The 25,352-nt window shown below is 49.6% G+C and overlaps 4 protein-coding genes across 5 annotated transcripts; 2 read left to right on the forward strand and 2 right to left on the reverse strand.

Moving 5' to 3' along the window:
- Window positions 1-2,801: 2,801 nt before the first annotated feature.
- On the reverse strand, window positions 2,802-4,544 carry PV10_07053 (uncharacterized protein; the record flags this gene model as incomplete). The annotated part of the gene is made up of 1 exon (XM_016371910.1): window positions 2,802-4,544. The coding sequence occupies one exon, from the start codon at window positions 4,542-4,544 to the stop codon at window positions 2,802-2,804; it is 1,743 nt and encodes a 580-aa protein (XP_016221242.1).
- Window positions 4,545-5,037: 493 nt separating this feature from the next.
- Window positions 5,038-5,943, reverse strand: PV10_07054 (uncharacterized protein; the record flags this gene model as incomplete). Its single annotated transcript, XM_016371911.1, has 2 exons — window positions 5,038-5,749; window positions 5,798-5,943. 2 exons carry the CDS (start codon window positions 5,941-5,943, stop codon window positions 5,038-5,040), a joined length of 858 nt encoding a protein of 285 aa, XP_016221243.1.
- Window positions 5,944-6,551: 608 nt separating this feature from the next.
- PV10_07055 lies at window positions 6,552-9,092 on the forward strand (the record flags this gene model as incomplete). 2 transcript variants are annotated; one of them, XM_016371912.1, is made up of 5 exons in its annotated part: window positions 6,552-6,644; window positions 6,695-6,783; window positions 6,844-7,739; window positions 7,823-8,306; window positions 8,389-9,092. In XM_016371912.1, the coding sequence occupies 5 exons, from the start codon at window positions 6,552-6,554 to the stop codon at window positions 8,795-8,797; spliced, it is 1,971 nt and encodes a 656-aa protein (XP_016221244.1). In that variant the 3' UTR covers window positions 8,798-9,092. The 2 variants fall into 2 exon arrangements, with proteins under 2 accessions (XP_016221244.1, XP_016221245.1); XM_016371913.1 differs by lacking the exon at window positions 8,389-9,092 and having other exon boundaries at window positions 7,823-8,344.
- Window positions 9,093-20,842: 11,750 nt separating this feature from the next.
- Window positions 20,843-22,638, forward strand: PV10_07056 (uncharacterized protein; the record flags this gene model as incomplete). The annotated part of the gene is made up of 6 exons (XM_016371914.1): window positions 20,843-21,189; window positions 21,252-21,495; window positions 21,568-21,802; window positions 21,868-21,980; window positions 22,041-22,211; window positions 22,273-22,638. 6 exons carry the CDS (start codon window positions 20,843-20,845, stop codon window positions 22,636-22,638), a joined length of 1,476 nt encoding a protein of 491 aa, XP_016221246.1.
- Between the last annotated feature and the right edge of the window lie 2,714 nt (window positions 22,639-25,352).

Consider the following 25,352-nt stretch of genomic DNA (forward strand, 5'->3'; position numbering starts at 1 on the left):
TCCAGCTTGGGTTGCACGACGAGTCATCATGGGGAAATGACTGTAAATTTTACGACAGGGTGTACAGGAGACGCGTGTTCTGGTCGGTTTATTGCCTCAACCACAATGTGGCTCAAACCAGGGGCTTGCCTGAGCTCCTGCACGAGTCCGACATCAATGTCGGGCTACCTCAGTGTGTCGATGACAGGATGCTCTATCCAACATGTTTGCCATTGCCAGAAATGCCGGCCACCAGCCCGATCCCCTATGTTCTGCAGGTGATCAAGTTGACGAGGCTCTCCTCTGAGATTTGTGAGACCATCTTCGGGGTCCGGGCAAAGAAGCCAGTCCCCCACGAGGTTACTGCCGCGCTGGATGCAAAGATCGTCGAGTTTTCCAAACAGATTCCTTCGGCCCTACGTTGGCCCCTTTCGACGGAATCCCAAGAGATGTATGATGGAAGACCTTCTTACGTTCACAATCAAGCTTTCGTACTACATCTGCGGATCTTGTACCTTCGTATGCTGCCTTGGCGGGACGAAATGTTCAGTCTCACGTACAGCAAGAAGACGGCTCAGCTTTGTATCGACCTTGCCGAAGAAATTATCGGCGCTGTTGAGATGTCTCAAACGCTATATGAAACGAGTCGCTGCCAACGCCATGCGTATCTCCACCATATCATTAGCGCGTTGGTCCCCATGATATGCATCATTGTCAGGCAGAACAATGCCGAAGGTCTGACCATGCCGGCAATAAACCTTCTGAACAAATCTTTGAAAATCATAACTCCCTTCTCTCAGAACATGTTTCTGGCCCGAAACGTCATCCCCGTGTTGGGACGGTCTATCAAAGTCGCTCGCGACATCATCGAGGCCAGAAGAGCCCGACAGAATGCGCCTTGTGAGGGTATCTCCAATGCTACCACCAATGCTACCACCAGTGGAGCAGGAGCAGTCCAAGTACAACCTACCACTTGGAGTGGAAGTAATAATGTAGATGCTGCGAATGAGTGGAGCATGCCTTTCCCTCCTGCACTGAATTCAAGCGATATGCTCCAGGATGGTGTTTTAAAAGCCCACGACCTGCCCATGATGTGGGAGGATTCTGGCCTGGAGGTGTGGAACAACATTAATTGGGCCATGTGACTATGCTGCCTGTCGATTTTGTGAGAAAGTCTTTTGTCCGGGAGGAAACGAGGCCATAATATGAGGAAGCCAGCGTCTTCAAGGGAAGGCCTTGCCTAAAATAATAGCTTTTATCAAAGTATGCTAGATATGCCTCCTTCACACCTCAATCTGGCTTTTTTGGACCAGTAATTGACCCTTTGGTACATAAGTATCATGAGCCTACTTTCCGCATCCTGCGTTAATCCACTAGCGATCTTCAGCTATTCTTGTCACGGCGCCAACCTAAGGTCGCCGGGAATTTTTGTATCGGTGAACCCCCACGGAACTCCGATGGTATGTTTCGGGTCTGTGATGATCATATGGTCGTTTTGTAACAACAGCGGAACCCTCTTGGCCTCGAGATGGCGCCGGACTTTGGCGAGGTCAGCCGTTCTAAAAGTGATCCCATGGTACGTGTCAAATGGAGCGTTCCACTTGACATCTTCGGCTGCGAACGATCCTGCGCGAGTCGGGATCGCGATTTCATAGACATCGCTGCCCAGGGAGATGTACGTGCTATCTGTCTCCAACAATTCGTTTCGGCCTCGATAGATGATCTTGCCCTTCAGAATTCCAATAAAGACGTTGAACGCCTTGGTAGGGTCAAGCGAAAGGATGGTGTGGTGGGAGCAAAATTCAAGCGCGAGAGGATCGTCCTTGGACATAGGGGGCAGCTTCCAACCTGGTTCAGCACGAGGGTCAGGATACCCTGTGGCCTCGACGGGATAGAATTGATATCGCAGGCCAGCACTTTCTGGGAGAGTGAAGAAGAGCGTGGCATTCTTGAATCCAGTTATAGGGGCCTTGTTCCGCCTGGCGACCCGATTGGCCTGATCTGTGGACCGAATTCCGTTCTCTACGAATGTTTTGTAGAGTTCATCAGCTCCTTCGACAGCCAGACCGAAACACAATGGATGACCTGGTGCATCCACGTCGTCCAGGCTTTGGCGCCCTTCTATGACGTACTTTGTCGGATCTACACTGTCGAACATGACATCGCGGATCAGGGTCAATATTGAGTAGTCTCGGGGATAGGTTGGGCATTCTTCCATTGGGGGTAGGTTTGCCTCAACGGGGATGCTCTCCAGATTGAAAACATCCTGAAAGAATCTCTCGCAGGCTAGAAGGTCAGTGACCATGTGAGTTGGGTGCCACATATACCGGACTTTGTATGCCATGGCGGGAACAAGTGATGGTTCAAGTATGGGAACGTTGCATCGATCAATGTACAACTCAATTCACCGTTTGAATGCCGTGAGCCTTTCAAGAGGCAGAGTCCATGATAAATGTTTCGAGACTGCCGGCATACATGATGCCATATGCTTGATGGGCATTGATCAACGACATCCGGAACGAGAGCGCGGGGTCAAGACAGGCGGAAATTCCATGCCGAAGAAGTGGCGGAAGACAGCTCTTGATTTATTCAGACAGTACCTACCCTTCGCTAATGCGAAGAACCTAAGGTTGTCTTACGCGGGGCCTCCATAGGCCGGCAGACCCCAGAACAATGGTGAATCTCAAGAAATGGAATCGCGTATAGATCGATTGTAGTTAACACGGGTGTCTGGGCGACAACGTATTGACCTATATCATTCACTGGAATGCTTCGCATATCTAATGTTCGATCACAGATAGGCTCCTTGTGTGAGGGTTTGATTACAAACTCGACCTCATTATGCCTCCCATCTCTTTGGCATCTCTCTTTGACCATTCTCGAAGTTGCTTCCTAATAATCTTTCCACTCGCTAGCTTTGGGATCTCAGGGACGAACATGATTCCTCCAGAGAGTCGCTTATGCTTAGCGACCTTGGTTGCTACAAATTCTCGCACCTCAGCTTCCGTCGTCTGAGAATGTTCACGCCTTACCACATAAGCCCTTGGCCATTCGTCATCCTGGAATCGGATCCCCGTCACTGCAGCATCAACAATGTCCTGATGGAGTAGAAGGATAGCCTCCAATTCGGCTGGAGCCACTTGCAGACCATTGACCTTGATGAGCTCCTTCTTTCTATCCACGATCCAGAACTTGCCATCTTCTACGACTGCCACGTCGCCGGTCCTCAACCAGCCATCGGGAGTCAGGGTCTCTTTTGTCGCAATCTCATTTTCCCAATACTTCAGCATGACCTGTGGCCCTCGAAGCAGTAGCTCCCCAGGTTTTCCATCATTTGTGACTTCGTTCTCCTCCTCATCCAGTAGGAGGGCTTCTGTATTGGGAAGAAGGTAACCGATGCTCCCGGTATCCTCTACCATCCTGCCAGGGATCATGATTCCAGCACAAGTAGTTTCCGTCATCCCCCATCCTTGTACCACTACCACGCCGAGGCGCTGACTGACTTCGGTTTGAACTGCTGGAGAAAGGGGTGCTGCACCACAGAGAATGGTTTGTAGGCTATGTAGCTTATACTTGGCAGTTTCCGGTCGCTTGTTTAGCATGAGGAGAATTGGCGGGACGACTTGCAAGGTTGTGATGTTGTACTTTTCAATATGTCTGAGGTAATCTTCAAAGACAAACTTCGACATGATGTAAACCGAAGCCTGGAGCCGGCTGGCGATCGTGATAGTCCAAAGCTGAGCATAGGCATGATAAAGAGGAAGGGTTGCAAGCCACCTCTCAGGTCCTGGATCTGTTTCAGAACAGCCAGTGTTATGGAATTTGTTGGCCAGATTCTGGATAGCATTCGAGACTAGATTATAGTGGCTGATGCATACGCCTTTTGGGAGACCCGTCGTTCCACTAGAGAAGTTGACGGCTGCAATTGTGTTCTGAGACCGGTGTCGACGAAGAGTATCCCACTGCCAGGACTGTGCCTCAGTTGTCGAGGCCATTGTCGTGATATCCCTCCAATCACGAACTCCATTCTGGACAGGACACTCCACTGATGAGAACTGGAAAACACGGCTGATAGGGATCTGGGCTTGTTTGGCCGCTGCAAGGCCCTGGCGGAGGAGCGAAGGATGGATCAGCACAACAGCTGCTCGGATGATCTTCATTTGATAAGCCACCTCGTCAACGGTGTAGGCCGGATTGGCTCCTGTGAAGATCCTCTTGCTCCCTGCTGTGGCCAGGTAAGCAACAGGAACAAAGATGTGATTAGGCGTAAAGACCATGATAGTCTCTCCTTGACCAACCCCTAACACATCAAGCCCAGCTGCAAACCTCTTGACCCACGATAGCATATCCGCCAGTGACAGGCTGTTGGAGGGGTCGTTGGCATCAATCCATGTGGGCTTCTCAGAAGGTTTTCGGCCGGCAGGAAACACGAAGGAGAGGATATTGCACTCGGGAACCTCCAAGGGAGGATACTTAGATTTTAAAGTCATCAGGATTCTGGAACGTCGTCTTGATAGTTTTCTGGTGGTCTTTGCGATGAGCTTAGAAGGAATGGAGCATAGCATTCGAGCCTCTATATGTGAAATCTAAGTAGAAGAGCCAAAAGGGGTACATTCCTGGCAGCCGAGGCTTGAAAGGCCCAGTGGCTTCCTTTGGGTAGCCCTGAAATACCATTAGCTGATTGAGATGACTAGCAGCCGAGAATGGGCTCGGTAGTGTAAATTCCTAGCCACAGGAGAGGCGGAATTTAAGGCCCTTGGACATGGGTATGTCTCTCGGGCGCATTTCTTTCCTTGCGTTGGCCTCCGCCGTGTAGTGCAATGTATGCTAAGTAAAATAGTCGAGGAGAAAGAATGACGGTGTTCTTATCGAGCGACCCTGACAGTGGTGGCCAGGTCATTTCTATAGCGAATTGCCGGTAACTGGTGTTGATGTATACAAGCCCCAACAAAAGCCAGATGATCTCTTCCCAGACCGCCAGACATGCCGAACTCCTGGTTGCCTGCTGCATTTTGTTGCGACCATCTACTTCTGTGAGTACATTTCCTGACAGCCTGCTCAGGCAACAGCTTCCCACTGACTCTGAAGCGTGTTGAGAGAAGCTAGAAGACCAGCTAATGCGACTCTACCCGGATTCATACATGGGAGACCGTCAGGGTAAAAGCTGCCATTAGTGGCAACGGGTAACCAAAGCGCCGAGGTGATCAACTCCCTCCACCATTTGCTTCGAACGGCCTGCTCCTCAGGAGCTCTTTTGCCAACATTTCCCACCCTAGAACACTGTGCTTCATGCCATAATCGGAAGAGATCGCAAGCCACCGCAACGGCCCAAGCACGGCAACTCCAGGCTATCCATGCGGCGAGCCCCCCATTCTGGTTGACAATGGATGGGGAAGCTATGCCCTTGATGTGAAGATGGTAGATGTTTTCAATTGCTTGATATACAACGAATGCGCCGCATTGGACAATCAAAATTCGACGAAGAACAGGATCGTCGTTGCAAGATGCCTCGCCGGACAAAACAGACTTCAGCCTTAGATACAAAGGTATCAAGCCGACCAGTCGCAGACTTCTCCGTAGATCAGAAATAAGGCCTCCCATGGCTGACAGCGAAAAGGTTGATTTGGCAGTCTTCCCTTTCCCTCGCGTTGTCATGCCTGCCAGGAGCCAGAAGTACTTGGACACTTGTGGCGAATGGTGCGCAGCGAGGTTGACAGTAAAGCCGAGTGTACCCAAAGCTGCACCGAAGCCGGCGGTGGTTTGCATCAATCTACCAAGGTTAATTCAATATGCCTTTGACAAGAGCTTTGTAACCTACCTCATGATATGACAAAGGATGTCATCGTCATCTGGACCTTCATTATTCTTCGGAGGCATTTGTTTCTCGAGGGCATAAGTTGAGCATGTTTCATCTCCACCAGGCTCTCTAGTAACGGCTTTCGATCGTGGTGTCCCAATAGTCATAATTTTCCAAAGGAGTGCTTCTGCTCCCGAATGCCCGCTAGAATATCAGCATACGTGGCTCTGGTCGAGTAGGCATAACAGATGGTGGGAAAATTCATGGCTTTTCACATTTAACTAGCTGTCCATGCGAAACAAGTCCATGGAACGTAGCAGTTGAGGCATCCTGTCTGCCTGCTCATTTTGCGGACGATAGCTTTAGCTGTTTTAGCTGCTAAATGGCGGAACGTCGTCAGAACTACATATGCACCTTAGGAAGTCCCGCCAGGCTGGAATGGCCGGGGTTAGGCTCGCCAGCTGCAAACCAGATACTCACTCAATATCCAACCTGATTGAACCCTCTGGATTGGTCCAAGTTGGTACCTTGGACGATCCGTAAATCTAGAAATCCCTATCACAGGCATAGATACCATTTTATCACGTGATATTATGGATTGTCATCCTACCCGGGTAACATTTTCCGACCCAGGGTCCCAATTGTCGATCAACTTAATGTTATCCGACGTCTCTCGCAGACCTCCTCACTTATGGGCCTACACTCGCTCACCTACAGGCAGTATATGGGCTCTCATCGGTCCGCAGCTTCTGAGCTTTGTCACTCAGGGGCTCTCATGGGTCCTACAAAGGGTCAAACATCAAACTCCGCGCCTCGGCGTAGTCGCGCATCGGCTGCTTGCACAGGCTGCCGACAGAAGAGGAAAAAGGTAAAGTCGACAGGCTTTGTTTTAGCGACACGATGAGCTAACACCCAAAGTGTGTCACCCAGCCCGACGAGACCGCTTGCGATCACTGCAAGGACAGCGGCTTGCCGTGTGTCTTTCTCGGTGATGATGAGCGTAGAAAGTAAACCAGATGGACCCGTTCTGACTTCCGCGGACACTGATACTAACTGAACACGGGCAGGCCTCGATCTCGACATTTCACACAATCATTACTCGAGCACATTGAACTCCTTGAATCACGGCTGAAAGAAGTGGAAAGAGAATCTCCACGCCAATTGGACCCTTCCCTTCCTCACCCCCAGAGGCAAACACTGTCACAAGAGTCTCTTCAGCCTAGTATTCTCCCTTTTGGTTCGGACCTGCATGTGGCAACTGGACCGGATGGAACTGAAGTCCCTGGAGTTCCCGTGCCATCCCACTCAAGCGGGCAGGCATCGAGCTTAACACCGGGTACTAATGTACTATCAGCTGATGAGTATTCCATGCTTGATGTAAGCTCCTCGGATCGAGGCCAAGTCCGCGCCAGTGCACCCTCCCTCCATTCGCTTCTCTTCACAACGTCTCGACTACAATATAGTAGCACCACAGGGCAGCTGTCATACCTTGGCCCTGTGGAGAGACTCCAACATTATGGCGATGGTTCTATGCAGTCTCCAGGTACTCCTCCAGGCTCGTGGCATATGCAAAGACGACTCAGTCATATCATCAGCGAGCTGGACCAGGAGACGTATGATTATCTGATGACCTGCTTCTGGTCCTCCTACAATGACCACCTAAACATTGTTGACCAGGATGCGTTTCAACAACACGAGATCGAGGATGGCGACCAATTGCACTATTCAATCTTTTTACACCTGTGTTGCCTGGCTATGGGCTTCACATTTGCGGACAAGTCCCGACCGGATATCCAAGCCCTGGTTAGAGGAAACAGAGATAGCATCTTCCATGGAAATGCTCGCTATATGGTCGAACCTGAACTGAAGAAACCCCACCGCCTGTCAACCATTCAGTCTCTCCTTCTTCTCAGCCATCTGGAGTGTGCTGGGGGCAACGATAGGATGAGTTGGATGTATGCTGGTTTGTCCCACCCAAACGATACTGCGTTCAGCAGCAGTCTCATTCCCGTACAGTTGATCGTTCTCGCGCTAACTAGAGCACAGGTCTTGCTTGTCGGTTTGCATTCGAGATAGGGTTGACACTAGATCATTCGAAGTCGAGTATACCTCAACGGGAAATCGAAAACCGTCAGTCACTTCTTCAGGCATGTGTGTTCTATGACAGGATGTGGGCTACGATCTCGGGGCACCCTATCGTCATCGACCGATCTGATTTGCTGTTCACCAAGCCGAGTTACAAGTCCTCAGAATCACAGGATTCCACCTCTCCTCCCAGAGTGCATCAATCTGGACAGGTCGACAAGCAATCATGTGACGCCCTCTGGAAACTGATGGAGCTGGCAACCAAAGTACCTAGGCACGCCAACCTAGTAGCTCCTAATCAGACTTACGGAGGAGATCCCTCTCATTTGCTGGCAACAGCCACTTTACATGAAGAACTCCAGTTCTGGCAAAAGGAACTTCCGGCTCGACTAAAATGGAACCTAGAGCATAATCCTAAACTGTCACTATCATGTCTCTTTTTACAGTAAGCAGTCTTGTTTTCTTCTCTCATTCCGCCCAAACTTCATTCTTCTTGTTACGACTAACAGAACACCTGACCACAATAGTCTCTTCTTCCATCATACCATTCTCCGCCTGTACTGTCCCTTCATCCGGATAAGCCCGCTGACCTCACCCGAAGATCCGGGGGAAAGTGGGATACGTCGAACAGACTCGCCATTCCAATCGTTGTCTCGGAAAATTTGCATCGACAGTGCGCAGATACTAGCCGAAGTCTTGCATGCATATTGCACAGGATATGGGAACAATTGCCTAGATGTCTTCGTTCCCCACCTGACTACCCTCGCTTTGCCAGTGTTGCTAGCGAATGATTGCGGCGATCTTGGATTTTCACAAACAGGTCCAGGATCACCGCATACCAAAAAGCTTGTGGCGTCTTTCCAGAAGATGGCCCCCTACCAACAATTCGCAGCAAATCTAGTCGAGATCGTTGATCACTTGTCTCTTCAGACCTGAACCAGTATCTGACTGGAAGGAGTACTCTCTTGTGAACTATCAGATGTCTAGGGAGATATTGTAGCCAGATACGCACTGTTTGTATCATTAAAGCACAGTACGAGTAGGCACCTATGGTGATAATCATCGAAACTAAGACCCGGAACTGAACCCCGCCGAATCGTGGTTTACAGGAGCCTACGAGCGAAGATATAGGGACCATATGAGAGTTTAAAGATATGATTCCACTACGTGGGGTGCTGGGATCAGGATCACATGGGGATATACTCAGGTCTGAGGGCGAGCATAGATAGGCTTTAGGCAAATTAAGATTAGCCACGAAGTAAGTATTACGGTATTTTATCACAGCAAACTAAAGTTCCAACAATGTTTGGAAATCTGATAACAGTCCATTCTCCTCCATACAATAAGCTAGAGCTAAGGACAACTTCCTAGTTCTTCAGCCCGGCACAATGGATCCCCAGACAATCTGCCCCAAAGATCTAGTCGCGATCAAAGAGAGCCCTGCTACACATCAAGAGGTGTTACACTCTATTCCTGAGGACTTGCCTCTGGAGGATACCCTTATGGGAGATCAAGACAAATTCAGATTCCCAGATGAACAAACAGGGGCAACATTCGAGGAGCCATGGCCAGAACTATTCGACGACCTTTTTGCACACTCGAGTAAGTACTATACACAATATGTCAGTGAGGCAGAAGCGCTGAGGCTCTGTCACATAGTCGGGCTAGAACGAATTTTAGGGTGCATAGAGAAGATTCAGACGGAGGAAGAACAGAAGCAGGGTGACGATTGTCTATTCACGGTACGGTATTATGTTTTCCGTATGCCTACTGTGCGATGTCCTGACGATGGTGATGCATTTCCAGACCAAGCCTCCACCACTGGGGATACGACTTCAAACGAGATTGATCGAGCTCTACTTTCGACAATTTCATCCGATTTGCCCGGCCGTGGACGAGAGAAAATTCCTCAACTGGTATGATTCACCTCGTGAAACCAAGGCCACCCAGTCACGCTCCATGCAGCTCTTGCTCTACTGTGTGCTCTTCGCAGGCTCGTCTTATCTCGAGAGGGACGAGTTACAGTACGAGGAGTATATGACAGTGACACAACTGCAAAAGACATTGTTTACCTTTGCTCAAGCTCAGTACCATCTTCTTAAGCAGGAGAAACTGGGCCAAGAGGCTCTTATCCAAGCAGCATTACTTTTGAGCTACTGGAGCCCATATGACGGGACCAGGGAAGTCAACGGCTTCTGGTCCAACGAAGCGACGCGACACGCAGTTGCGGGAGGACTCCCTGGCTCAAGGTCAAAGCCCAGAGGCAGGATCATCTGGTGGTGTTGCATTATCCGCAACCGGATGATCTCTACGGGTCTTCGTCGACCAACCCTCCTCAGAGACCAGATCAATAGTCGGCTACCGGAAATCCAGGACTTTGGCGAGGAAATGTCCCACCCGCGCTTTGTGTCCGAGGAAGCTAAAGTCTACTTTGCTCGAGCATTCCATCTGCTCTGCGGCTTGACCAGTACCATCGCGGAGTGCGTCCAACTACAGTACCGGGCCTATACCGAAGCATGGGAGCTCCCAGCTGTCAATCCATCCGCACAGCTTCTAAAAGAAGTTCGAACGCTGGAAGATGAGCTGACAGTCTGGAACGTTAACTTCGCACAACTGTATGCTAACGTTAGAGACACGGCAGCACCTCGGACGGATCTGGTCATCTTTCATTTACTCGGCTTGATGCATCAGTACGAACCTCTGTGTTACTTGTCTAGTTTGATTGCATGTATATACTAACCATACATCGACTTAGGTTTGGGCTATCAATCTTATATGAACCCTTTTTGGGCACGTCGAGGTGTAAAAGCCCGGAGGCATGGCTCGTGAGAGACCATGCCTTTCTTAAGATTAATCAAGTCTCGACCACAACAGCCTCCATCACAGCCTCTTTGCTCCAGCATGCTCAGCCTAAAGACATACCTATCATCCTGTAAGTAGCTCTCGATAAATTCAATCCTGGAACCTAGGACTCGTTCTTGACGCATTTTTGACCTCTTCAAAGATTGCCCTGGATCGTCCTACCCCTAGCACTACATTTGGTCCAGCTTGGGGAGCCGCAGCCATTCGACGACAAGAGCGAAGTAGTCCAACGGCTTGGGTATCTGATGCGGATACTCCATCATCTGCAGGGCAGGTACGAGGGGGCCCAATTCGTAAAGAGAATCATTGATGCTATCATCCTCTTCGTTAGGAAACACGACACGGGCAGACCTACATCTAGCAGCTTCAAATCACCATCGGCTGATAGCTTCAGGAAAGAAGACATAATCAGTCAGGTATTGGACGTCATCAAGCATGGGTTAGCGGCTGAGGTGATTTTGGATTGACCCATCACGAAAGATTCCTTCGCAGCGCTTGATGGCCGTCCTGAGGATTGTATTGCTTTCGATCTATGTCACAAGTCGCTGCCACGCCAACTCACAGAGGCAACACATGTATGAGTTGCGGCGCATTCTACTTTATCATGAGCTAATGGATTCTATACACGAGCGGCAATCAACCCAACGGGATTGGAGATTTGCAATTGGTTGGTCTTGATCTAGAGATCTTTCCAGCAGCTGTCCTCGTCGCTGAAGGGTCGGGGTGTGATATAGCTATGGCCTAACAATCTGGTGACTTGATCGCATTATGCAACGTATACGATTCAGCAAATATGAAGTGGGCCAGAGAGTTCAGGTGCCCGAGGCGGCCGAGGCGGCTAAGGAGCTGGCCTAGGCAAAAATCATCATCGACCATCGCGTTTCATTTTCCGCACATGCGTGGACCACAAACTCGACTCAATTTCGGGCCAGCGTCGAGTCTATTGATTCTTCTACCTTTAACGAATGAAATGATGGCGATCCGAGATTTGACATGGAACAGAATTTCCAAGGTGGCATCCATTTCGGACTGGTTATTGTACATCCATATGGTTGGAATCATTGCAGAGGACTTTGGTAGAACATCGTATTCATAACAACAGAACGCTTCTGAAACTAGTGCAAACGCCCCAATCAAGGCATGATGTTTACATCAAGATTATCAGTACCTAGATATCTCCGGCAATATCCCTGAGCTATCGTCGACCATGTCGAAAAGAGTACCATCAAGCAGCCATGGCGGTAAAAGCTCATTGATCTGATCCTGGCTCGGATCATCGAAAGAGTTCGACATTGTAGAGAACTCCATGGGCAAGGACGGATTCGAAGGATGTAAATAAAACATAGGATCAGGCAGAAGCTGCATAGAATCTAAGTTGGGGTCCATGAAGGTTGTTCCTTGAGTCAGGCCGGCATCTCCATCTTGAATGGGTGATGCAGGCAGCGTAACCACCGTGAGGTTTGTGTGAGAAAAGGACTGGATCGGGTCATTCAGACCCTGGAAAAGTCCTTCTAAGTTAAAGTCCGAATCTTGAAGAGGGGAATTCGTCAGAACTGGGTCAGGCCTTGGGCTATCTTCGCTTCGCCGGGTTCGTTTCGTAGGCGGTGGGCTTAAGTCTTCATTGCTTTGGCTGGTCCCTCGCCGCACGTGCGTACCTGATGGTGGAGAGGTAAACGCATCAGGAGTCTGGGGAGGCGTGAGTAATTCCGTAAAATTGATTCGGAGTTTTTCCATCTCGTGTTTGACGACGCCGCATATGACTTTGGCCGAGCTGTACACGTCAGACATCTCTTGCAGCTGCTCCATTAACAGATAGAGATGTCGAAGACCGACGTTGCGAGTCTCGGGTGTTCTGCTAGCCTTGGTTATACACATGAGTGTAAGGCACGTTGTGGCGCCTTGTTGAATGGACAAAACATTTGCTTGACTGCTTCCGCAGATCTGACGGTACGCTGAGAATCCCTGGGCCATTTTCATGGCAGCCTCCATCGTCACACACCGAGCCAGTTGTTGCCATGGACTGATGTTGCTCTGGCTTTTGTTTCCTGTCCCGAAAACGTTCGATTTCGCCACCTCAATCCCTAGCACATGCTCGTAGTGTGCATAGGGCCCGTACAGGAGGATACGGGCAACATGAAATTGTTGACTATTGAGCAATCAGTGAGTTTCACACAAAGGTCTAAGCGATATTGTGGGTGAAGACACTTACTGCATCATGAAGAACAGGGGCGGCGCCTTTTTCGCGTTCTGTTCTGTCCATTTGAGGTCTGCGGGCAACGTCGAGTGCCATGATCTCAACTTCTTGTCTGCTACTGTGACCTCGAGCAAACGATCTTCATCGGCGATCTTCCCTGGAACCAGCCTAGGCTGTGCTATGTCTTGTATCTTCAAACACAATTCGGCAAGGTCAAGTAAGGCGTCCAAGATTCGTCCATGGATATCTTGGTCAGAGGAGAGGTGCTCATTTGACTGGCCGCTCCGGGGAGACGCCGTGGAATCGTTGTCCTCGGCCACACGAATGGTCAAACAAGAACTGGAAACATCACAGAGTTTCATAACAGCTGGCCGTCCCAAATACAAGGCCCAAGCCCGGTCATAGATCATACAAGACCGCAGCATTTTCCTTCGAAAGTGGACTTCTTCCTCTGTCAGTGCCAGCTCGACACAGTCCAGAGCGAGGCCAAAGTCGAAGGCAAGGTGACAAGAGGTACAGATGTGCATGGCCGCCAAATCATCCCTTCCACGAGCACATTCGACGTCACTCAGGATCAGCATAGCCTGGATGGTGGTCAGTCCGTGCAGACTTTCCAGTTCCCGCTCCAGATTGTACTTGACTTCACGGTGGAAAAGGCTGGAGCCATTTTTCAGAGTGACTTGCCGTATTTCTGGGCGATGCTTGTCCGCAAATTGATACGCCATCGCTAAACACACCAGATGAAGAAAACCAGTGTAGTACGTAGAAGCTCCACTGGCCTGGTCACGACAAAATGCTTGTTGATCGACAATACCCAGTATGTTGTTGTATCGAGTCCAGAATAGTTCCATGAGATAGGCATCCACCTCCGTGGAGATGTCGTTCAGGATGCGGTTCGTCCATTGGTCTACATTTCGGACCTCTGTGGTCATATTATCTCTGACATAGTTCTTGAAACAGGTTGATGGACTGAAGTAGTGGACTCGTCCTCTTTCTTTGTCGTATAGGAGGCGATCAGGTCCATATATGAGCGTCCACACCGTACTTTTCTTACTGCGATCTAGCTGAGGCTCGGATGCGCTTCGTTGACGGATTGCCTGATGCTGGAAAGTACCTTGCGGCGGTTGGCCCTGCCGTGGCTGGGTTATGACAGAGGCAGACGAGCCACGAGCACGACTGTGCTCAACGCTCGAATCCGTTCGCGGCCCAGTGCTAGTTGGGCTGGAATGACGAACATCGACTCCCACCGTCTGACTATGCAAATTGCTGGGGGAGGACTGCTTGTCTGATTGCGTCGTTTCTTCAGCTTGTTGTCTTTGAGTATTGGGCATGGCGCCACGGTCAAGTTGAGGGGGCTCTTGACCCAACTCTCGTAGTCGTAGCTCCAGTGAATCGATGTTTTTCAGCAGCGAAGACAGATAACCCTTCGATATAGGCCTGGGCGTGTTGTCAGGTTTCTTTTTATCCTACCTACCCAGACAAGCCAGCAATAGCGCATACCTCTTAGATTCAGCTGGCGCGTTGAAAACGCACTCCTGGTCCTTATTTCGGCAATATTTACAAGCCGTGTCGCCTGAATCTCTGGTGCACTATTCCATTTTACCTGTCAGCTGGAGCCTCGATGGGAGGATTACACATTGAGAGACTGACCTTGGTTCGGCGGGCGCGACACGCACAACAAGCGGTTGTGGCTCTTGCCTGAGGCCCTGCGCGTCGGGCAGACATCACAGGCTATGATTCTTCTACAACACGATGCAAGGTAACAGGAGATGTGAAGCTTCAGTGTTGACAAAAAGAATTATGGGCAGAAGGTGTCCTTGAGGAGCGAAAGTAGCCACCACTGCCAGTACGAATGGTCCACGCAAGCCCCTCGGCCCTCCCAAGAGCTCTTGGGGCTTAGGAAGAACGGCTGGGGGTGCGGGGTATGGCCTGGAGAACCCAGTATAAAGGTACTCCAGATTGTCGCATCACCCCGGATGAGAGAACAGATTGCTGGAGAGTGTGGAGCGGATGGCCCGAGGGTCCCCAGAGAATGGGTCGAGATGGAGTGGGTCGCCCAATCACTAGGCACGCGTTGTCATGAGGATTGCGGAAGATACTGTAGTGTCAACCAAGTTTTGAACACGGGTTGCTTTGTTCAAGCGCATACGGCCCGAAGCTGTTTTTGAGGCCCAATTCCTACAGGCGGATTGAGAGGACTTGCTAATGCTTTCACGTGGAGACCAACTGGTCAAGAAGTACGCAGTCATAGAATCCATATAGTTCATCCGCTGCTTCTTGGTTACTTGCATTGTCCCAAGTTTTCAGTATATAGGTGAAGGGCTATGGGAGGATTCCTCCTCCACATGAAAGACTGACACCAAAAGGTAGATACCTAATGTTGAAACTGCCAGACCTGGCACTTTGTGTATTCTTCCACCTATGCATAAGAAAGACCCACTTGAGGGTTCGCATTCGATCCGAAAACTAGTAGAATCTGAGGTAACTGGCGTCAGATTCCAGACCTCATCACCCTGTAAACGACCGTCAAAGGGCCGATTTGTCGTGCCGCCACTCGACTTGTGCCTCCGTACAGGCAAACATGTGACAAATTAATCGTTGGTCTGGCGGAATGAGGCGGAAATCGAGGAAGCAGGATATCCGCCAGTCGAATCATCGGCAGAGCCTTGTCGGCTATCAATAGCCGACATCGAAGCCCCTCGGCCACCTCGAACACTCTCATTGGCCCTCAATAGTTGCCGTAAACAGACATCCCCAGAATATCAATAAAATCAACTTTATGCCTGAGGGCAGATAAGAGGTTCTGAAAGAAACCTCTCATCGTCTTGAAGTTGCTCAAGCAAGTCAGATTGCATCCTACAGAATTGACCAATAAGATGGCAGCACAAGACCTAAGTTTGGCCCATTTGCAAGAGCAATTTGCCTTGTACCAGCATATTCAATCCTACCACTGGTTGGCCGACTCCTGGCAATGGAAGGAAATGTCTCAACTCCTCGCTAAAGACGTTGAGTTTGAATTCGACTATGTCCCCAGCGAAGCTGACCAATCTGGTGCGTGGGCCTTCTCTAGCTCTCCATGCATTCATCATTCATTTACCCCAGTCACAACATCAGCAGCACATTATCCCTGTCGACTTTGATTTGAGAGTTGTCTAGACCCTCGATCAGTGGTAGCCAGAGCAAATTTCTCTTCTTCATCATGTCGTCCTTTCTGTAATGAAAGTCGATCGAATGTTGAGCTCGACATCCGTGGGTAAAACGAGACTAGTGCTGACTCCTTCACTTCAGAAGCCGGTGGCGTACAACTTCGAGCTGAGAAAGTCATAGGGGCTGAAAATGTAGTTGCCATGTTCGATAACTTGGTGAAGCCATTCAAGAAGGCTATGCATGTAATCGTCAACACCAATTTCAACATTTCAGGCTCGACCGCGACGGGAACTGCAAACATCTTGTTCTACGGCACCCCTGATTTGACTAAGCCTCATATGTGCTACAGTATGGGATCTCGTTATCACTGGAAGTTTTGCAAGGAGGGGCCTGTGTCACCTGCTGGTACTAATTGGAAAACCAGTTATACTAGAGTTGAGAAGATCTGGGAGCATTCGACTCTGCCGCAGTGATTCGTGAATTGAAATCGACGGCGTCGATCCATAACGATAGACCAAAAACTTGTCGTTTCTCGTCTGTATTACTCAAAAACTATGTATGTTGTGTACTTCAGTGCTGCAAGGATTGGAGAGACCATACTGGAGCTCGTCTTGAACGATAAGCAGAGTTACATATACCATGAGTATCACATACTAGAATAAAGCATCATGGATAGCAACACACACAAGCATAAGTGTCATTGATTAAAGAAACTATCCACGAACTTATAGGGTGTGGGGTACGGGAACTATCTTAGTGATGTGAAAATCTCTGAGCAAGCTGAAGTCTCTTGAGTCTTCGTTCAGTGGACCTACACTGTATCCTCAAACGGCCTTGACTTCGGAGCCATCCTCGACAGAGACCTCGCCTTCGGAAGAATCAGAGGCTTCCTTTTGGTGCAGCAGAGCAACAACCGCATTTGTCATGAGAGAATCAGAAGAAGGGCTTACGGCGGCAAATATGAGAGACAAGAGGCCGAAGGCTATTGTAGTGAGCCAGACGGTGTTGAACGCCGCAACCAAGGCTTCACGGAATGCCCTGATGCCGACGCCAATGATCTCAGGGGTGGCTCCTGGAATGTCATCGAAAGACCCTGTGCTTACGGCCACAATAAAGGTCGGAATGGAAGATAGAGGCAGTCCAGCCTCGATCAGTGCTGCTGGAACTATTTCTGGAATTGTGGTAGCCGTGCGGTTTTGCAAGACGGAGATGTAGACGGTAGAGCCTATTGTAGCAATCATGAACCGGAGAGTTCCTGCGGCACCAACGGCAGACCCAATGTCAGTTTGGTCTTTGACGAAGACGCTGCACAGCGTCAGAGACACACCCTCAGCGTATCCCAACAAGAAGCCTCCAATGGTTGTCAGGCAAATGATGGTCGTTCTGTTGTCGACCGTTGCACTCGCATTGGCACCAATCAGGGCAGTGGAAATGACGAGACAAACGATCAACTGCCACTTCACGTGCGTAATGTAACGCGCAAACGCGGCTGCGATGGCGCCAGAAATGTACGGCACCGAAAATACAAGGCACAAGATCGAGCCGTATCTGGGGTCTGAGGTATATACCCCGAAGACCATCTGGGGGAAGATGACAGATAAGCCATAGAAGGCCGCAGTCACAAACCCTGATACCATTGTCACGCAAATCCATCCTAGCATATCAATCAGACGTTAGCCTAGGTACGCAGGCTTGGTCATCCCACCCCTGGAGAGAACAGAGGTGCAGTTTTATCACTCACCAAAGTCAGTCAAAACTCGTGGAGGCATGAGAGGTTCTTCTAGACTCCTCCGAAATTCCCAGAAGCCAAATGCCACGGTCGCCAGGACTCCGATCACGGTTGTAGAAATCACGGCAGCGGATTTCCAAGGATATACCGAGCCACCCCAAGAAATTCCGAGCAGGAAAAGAGTGATGCCGACCGTGTAGAGAAAGAGGCCAATATAGTCGAACTTCTTGATGAGCTCCCATTTTGTGGTGTTCGCATGTTTCATGTGGAATGTTGGCGGGTAGTAGAAGAAGTAATAGAGAACAACGGCACATGTGTTGACGATGATCAGGAAGTAGTAACACCATCGCCATCCCGCCGAGGTATGTAGCACAAATGCATAAGAGATGGTCGGACCAAAGCCGGCGGGAACAGCAATCCACACATACATGAACGCGTTCGCCATAAACCGGTGCTTGATCGGTGTGATTTCACCCAGAGCAGCGAGGAAGGAGAGCTGGACTGCAGCAGCCAGTGCAATAATCACAGTACCTCCGATCATGGTTGGAATATTCTTCGCTGTCGCGCAGACAACGTCGCCAACTAGAGCGAGAAAGGATCCGAAGATATAGAAATATCGGCGTCCAAATATGTCGGTTAGACGTCCAACGATGGAAAACCCAATACCAATCATCAAGGTATACATCAAGCCGATCCAGACATAATTTGGGTCGGGCCCAAGATCTGCATTGAGCACACTGAGGATGGGAGCAGCGAAAGAGAACCCACCAACGCCCTGGATGTTGAATGCGAGTCAGTACGATAGTTCGATGACTGGATCACAGAACAATAAGGCTAAAGGGGTTCTCACACTGAGAGCGGCAAAGCCAGTCGCGATGAAAGTGCCAACAAAGTATTTCCCTTGGTAGTAACTGTTTGGCAGAGTATCTCCATCCACCTCATGAACTGCATTCTCTTCATGCTCCAGAGACGCAGATGCCATAACATCGTCGCCTTTAGAGGAGTGGGAAGGCTTCATTGTGGTTTGGAGAGGTTTTGTCGTTGGTCCCATGCCAGGGTCTATTCGAACAGAACTTTCTGAGGATACAGCTCCAAAGGATCAAGTAGGTATGGAGTGATGAACGATGAACGTGACTTCACAAGCCATTTATGTAACCATGCAGCTCTATACTCATCTATACTTCAAGTCAGTTCTCAATCTCGTCTCATCGAGCCCCACTAGACTCATATTCCCCAGGTGGTGACCGGCTTACAAAATCAAGCACCCTGAATCGCCTTTAACTGAGGAAAACATTAGGCATCAGATTACCGAGTGAGCATTTTTGCCATTGTAGCCATTTCATCCATTGAGGCCTGGACATTGTTGATAATCCGCCCGTGATAGAACTTGATTCCGCCGCTATATTGCTGACGGCTTGTGCCAGGCCCCAGGAATGCAAGTGCTAAAGGAGGTTTGAAAGCCACCATCTCACCATTCATCGAATCGAGGGTAGATTTCGGCTCAATCTAGGTTAGACTGTTGATAGATTGACGTTCGGGCCCAGTCTGCGGGGACCCCGTGTTCGGGGCCCCGGAATCATTAGACAATTTGGGGAGCGGAAAAGACGAGAAAGTGGTGGAATAGAACGATAAACGCACCATGACCAAACCTTCAAATTCCTCATTGGGCCAGGAGCATGATCTTTCCGGAGATTTCCGGGCAAATGTGGTTCAAAGATCATCTCTTGTTGCTAATCAAGCGAGAACAGTGCAGCAGAGCCTATTCTCAAGAACCTATCAAACGGAGCCTCATAGACAGCCCGAAGTCCCTACCCTCAGGTGAAGGACGGATGAGGCAGGAGAAGCAGTTCTTAGAGATTGTTGATGCTATCACTTGTGCGCCAAAATGACCCTGCTCTGTTCTGGAGAAGGGTCCCCCATGAGACAGCGTGTTTCTGGTTCTCGCGTCCTAAGGCGCCGCCCACCGGAAACACATCTCAGGCTGTTGGTGTTTAGCCGAGTCTGGCCGATGTGATACAGGGTTGTTGAGATCTGAGTGGCTGATGGTTTTGCTTCTGTGAACTGCACATCCGTTAGGGGTTCACCCTTTCTCCCCTCTCCCACCTGGACAACCTCGACCACTCGTTTTACCATGCCTGAGGCATCTTATCTCTTTTTTTGGCCCCAATGTGTCCGACAGTGCCGCCCCATGGGACTTTTGGAGTCAAGCAGTGTGCATTAAATTGCCCATGGCGCCAGAGATTCTCTCAGCCTAATCCTCAAAATCCCATGGTTTCAACGCCGACAGGTGTTCATCATGTGGAACGAGTCTCGGGGTCAAGCTTTTCTTGTCTTGGAAACTTGCGAGGCTTGATACCAGACTGACCATCACACTGAACACTCCCCAAGCTTTCCACAACCCTCGCTTACTGAAGTCCTTTAGCAACATCCAGATTACAGCCTCATCAGAGATGACACGCATTGTACCACCCTAGCACGTAGGTTCGCATGCACGTTCGTCTCTGGTGCAGGTGTGAGTGGGCGGGCAGCTGGCGCCCTTCAGCCTAGCCACCACCATGTGCAAGCCGAAAAGGGCGAAATGTGGCCTTCGATCCAGAACCGGAATGACTGGTAAACCCCCTGGTCTATATTTTTAGACGAGTGATCACTCGATCAACCATGTGTTTCGCCAGAACCCTGCGATTTTTACTGCACTCCTCACTCAGCCTGATGGGACATTGCATTTCAGAACCCTTCACTTCAACCATCACAAAGCACTGCCCCAAGGCCCCTATTTTCCCATTTGTCCAACCATGTGGCAGTCATAAGCGTTAGTGACAGATCAACATACATACATGCATGGGTGCACACCTACACACATCCATATCATGACATCGGCAGACGACTGACTTGAGTACTTTTGTTGTTTGAAGTGATATATCTCCATTGCCCTGCCACCTGCTCTCGCCTTGCTTCGCATTTTCAATCAAGTTTTGGTTTTTGGTTTTGTGTACAGATAGATGAAGGACATTATCATTTCCACCTGAAGTTTTGTACCTAAGTACATACAATGCCACCAACCGCCACCCAGGGCGAGAATCTACGTCGACTTCGCGACAGCCCCGTCTGTATCATTTGTGGAAGACCCGGCGAAGCAGCAACAATCGCAAGAGCCTTGGGCATCGAAAACCAAGTCTTTCAAGGCCATGAAGTCGCCCAAGTCGACAGCGCGCATACATTCTACTATGGAGAATTCGATCTCGCTTCAGGCGAGAAACTCGGCTATGTGTTGACAAGCAGCACGCGTCAGGGTATCCAATCCTTCACCGTCCACGCCGCCCTTCTCTTCCATATCCTCCGTCCTAGGTTTGTGATCCATGCTGGAGTGTGTGCGGGATTCAAGGATGCTCAGAAGACGTAAGCGAGATTGTGAATTGTGAGAGGAGTTTTTCCACTGACAAGTATTTTTATGTGAATAGGATTTCATTAGGTGATGTCGTCTTTGGAGAGAACGCAGTCAATTTGGAGGAAGGTAAATTCAAGAAGTCCGACTCCGGCGATATTGTCTTCATTCCCGATTACAACATCGTTAGCGTTCGGGCAGGGGATATGCAAGCGTTTGCGGACGATGGAGTACGGAAAAATTACCACTATGGAGATTTCATCAGTGGATCTGCAGTTCGTGGAGATGCACAGATGATCTTCACGAATATTCGTCAACAAGTTAAGAACTACCTCCCTGAAGATTTTTCACAAGCTCGTCGAGAATTCTAAAGTGACCATCATTATCATTAGATGAAACGAAATTCCATCGCCGTCGATATGGAAGCCAGTGCTTTCCTCGAGCTGTGCCAACATTTCTTCAAGGACAGTGCTTGTCTGGGTGTGGTCAAGGGAATTTCGGACTTTGGAGACGAATTCAAAGGAGATGACCCCGATGTGAAGAAGAAAGCGCTTGAGAATACGGCGGTTGCTCTGCAACAGTGGATTACCACGAGGATTTCGAGGATATACTGGGATCCTGATTACAGTATGGACACACTGTCTCGTGAAAGGATGGCTGACGACTGGCATATGCTGACTATTTTCGTAAAGGTAAAGAACCCGCCGCCGAAATCGTGCCTGGATATTATGACAACTTTGTTCGACGAGTCTTGGACAATGTGAATCAGGGGTTACCTGTGTCCAAAAAGATCAAACATGACGAGGTAAGATTGGGATGGTACTGAACCGGTTCCCTCCCGGCTAACTCGAACGATTTCTTCCAGCATCCAAAAGCCCTGCTTCAAAATCAACCTTCTACTGTGTTGGATGGAAAGAAAATGGCTGGCTTCAAGATCGTTTTGCCCAAAGACAATCAACCACGACAGTACAGCACCCTTGGACCTATTTCCGCGGTGTGCAAGAAATACGGTATCATCGAGGTCGAAGTTGGAGGAGTAAGTAGCCATATGAAATTCTATACATGCAAAACGGATTACTGATCTTGATACCATCTAGGACCATGGAAAACGAGGCCTATACCACGCACGGGGATACCTGATCGATTTCCCCCGAACTGTCAACAGGTATGCCGACACCTTTGACGCGACGTATCAAGTCAAGGTATTTGGCGAGCTGTTGAAGAAAAAGGAATACTTTGACTCTTCGTCCGATAGTGTCAAGGCCACGGTATGTTCATGGGACGAGTTCATTGCATGGCTGGAAATACCCGACGCTTTGAACGGATTGGAAGTGGAAGTCACGAAGCTTCAGAACGGAGATCTTAATGGAAACAATATGTCGAGATCTCGTCCAACTGCTACAAAGAGTCGGTCCATGTCTCGTCTTCGTGGAATGTTTCTCCGTCCGAAAGTGGCGGCGTGATATTAGACTTGATTGTGAAGCTGGTCTGAATGGATTCAGTTGATATGATTGATGATTGGGTTATGAATGGACGGTGAAATTGTCTGAAGATGAAAAATTTGTTTTGGAGTGGGGAAGAAGAAGGAGGATGGTTTGTTTTCTGTTCAAGTAGCATGAGTATTCTTTCCTGCGTTTTCCCAGCGTTATAACCAATGTGACAGCCATCAATCCATACTACCTTCATGATTGTGGACAACAGTTGCGAGATCTTTCAGTCAACCAAAGTTGTCAATTTGTAACCTCCCTTCTCCCGAAATCCAGACGCAGGGCAAGATTGAAAACTGCATGCACCAGACTTCAGGCTGTGATTGATGCCTGTATGTATGCGATGCGACAAGGTCTGGAGTCCTTTGTGGCTTCGTCCCAGCTAAGGAGTCGGGGATATGATTCGTAGTCAAGATTAAGAGGGGCTCGCTACGGCGTGGGGGCTGTTACCGCTGTTCGAACCTCAAGAGCTCGTGATATGTCAAGTTGTACATGCTGGGATGCCAACTTGCGGCGTCTCAAGTGTTGATCTGTCCAATGAACCCCTTGGAATCATAGGCTTTAGCCCCCCTGCAGGCATCTATTCCCATCTGCCTCGCCTCAGATATGTCCTATTATTATTGTGGCACTGCCCAAGTAGCGCCCACGTCCACGCCCACACCAACCCACCCCCCAGACACTCCAGCAATGTTTTTCAAGCTCTGACCGGTTTCAAAAAAGACCTTTCACCAAATGTTGGGAAACTCAGAACTCACCTAAGTTGGTGGAATCAACATAAAGAATGGATTTGCGATCCTACTTCCTTGGGACAAGCCGAGTCATTCCAGGCTGCCAACAAACCCCTTTTCACAGTCTGATGTGGTCTGCGTTAGGCTGAGGCGTACAAAGCCTGGGACGCTCGTCTAAGGCTGGCGATCTGGTGAAACCTTTTGGCTTGCACGGCTGGATCATTGCAGACGAGGCGGGCCCTCGATCCTCGATTCTCAACCCAGTCACTTGCTGCATAATTCGAGAGGATTCTGTGTGTGTCTTCTGGACTGATGAGTGATGGGCCTTGTGTCGAGAGTATAACTTGTTGCTACAGATGTTACCAATATTGAGGCCACTTCAAACAACACTCCCAAATCCACTCCGACCTCGACCCCGCTACTTGTTGGTTAGAGCGTTTTTCTTGTACAGCAGTCCTTTGCTCAAGACATCTCAAGGAATTATGGCGGACACTGTCGGAGAAGGCAGTACAGCTAAAAGAACAATCCAAGACGACGAGGGCGAGAATTTAGACCCAGGATCAACTTCTGCCAAAAGAGCTCGCACTTTCAAGCCTGGCGAATGGATCTTGCAGCAGGAGGTTTACCGAGCATGGGAGGCAGCAGCACGAACAACCAAGTCTTCGTCGAAGACACTCTGGGTCCATGGACCACCAGGGTCGGGCAAAAGCTTTCTCTCGAGAACGGTGGCTGATCGTTTACAAACTTCGCCGGACCAGCCCCCGATAGCTTCATATCTCTGCGAAGAAACGAGTTCTGCATCGAATATTGTGGAGTCCATCCTGGTCCAGTTGGCTCGTCATCCGCGGACGCCCCAGGCGGACAAAGACACGTTGTCTGACTCGATCAATACCTTGACCAAGCGAAATAATCACCACTTAACCCCGGCTGAGGCGGCTTGGGACGTGTTCACCTCAGCGGTGAATAACATCTCTGCCTGCCTGTTGGTTCTGGATGGGATTGACGAACTCAAACCTCAGCTGCTCAAAGAGAACGGCTTCAACTTTGCGAAGAATCTTCGAGAGCTTCAACAAAATCATAACGGTGTCGTCAAGCTCTTCCTCTCAAGCGAAGACGTCGTTGTCATCCATGATGCTTTCAAAGAAAGTCCAACGCTAGAGCTTACTTTAGGCAAGCTCAGCGATGACCTGGAAGTCTTCACAACTGACTTAGTGGACGGTCATTCCAATCTCATCCCTTACAAGAACGACATCGTAAAAGATTTAATCAAGCTCGCGAATTTCACCTCGATTCATATCGCTGTCCAATGCTTGTCTAATGAATCAACTGCCTCTGGAATCGAAGATCAGCTGAGCACCTTTCATTCTATTGACTTGAGAGGGATGTACGTCGAACTCTTTAACAAGCAGTATCCTACGCTGTCGTGGGCTGATAGGGAGTTACGCGATTCAATCCTTAGCTGGGTCGCAAATGCCATCCGACCTCTGTCTATCAGCGAACTCGCCAATTTCTGTTCGGTCTCCACCAATTCTTTCGTCCAGGATTTCGAAACTAAAGCTGTGCAAGTCTGCAGTCACCTTGTCAAGGTCGACGGCGAGCGCCTCGTGCCAGTACATCACAGTCTCTTGATCTTCTTAAGATCAAGAGACCGCGTTCCACTTTCAGGTCTACACAAAGTGCAGGGCGAAGCTGGCCATCTCTCTATGGCCATTGCATGCTTGCGATACCTCACTCATCCCAATTTCGCTGTTGCGGCCATGAACCCGGATCCCAACCTTGGCCTCGAGGCAAACAGCCCTGTCTTGGAGTATGCTGTCCTGTACTGGGTGTACCATGTGTCTCAGGCAGGAAAAGCATCTGCAGACCTTCGATCGCTGGTGATGGCGTTCTTTGCCAGTCCGGTGGCTTTCTTCTGGATCGATCGACTCCTGCCACAATTCTTATACCGCTCCGTCCTGCCAA

This window comes from Exophiala mesophila (assembly GCF_000836275.1).
Source record: "Exophiala mesophila strain CBS 40295 unplaced genomic scaffold supercont1.5, whole genome shotgun sequence".
NCBI classification, from domain to species: Eukaryota; Fungi; Ascomycota; class Eurotiomycetes; order Chaetothyriales; family Herpotrichiellaceae; genus Exophiala; species Exophiala mesophila.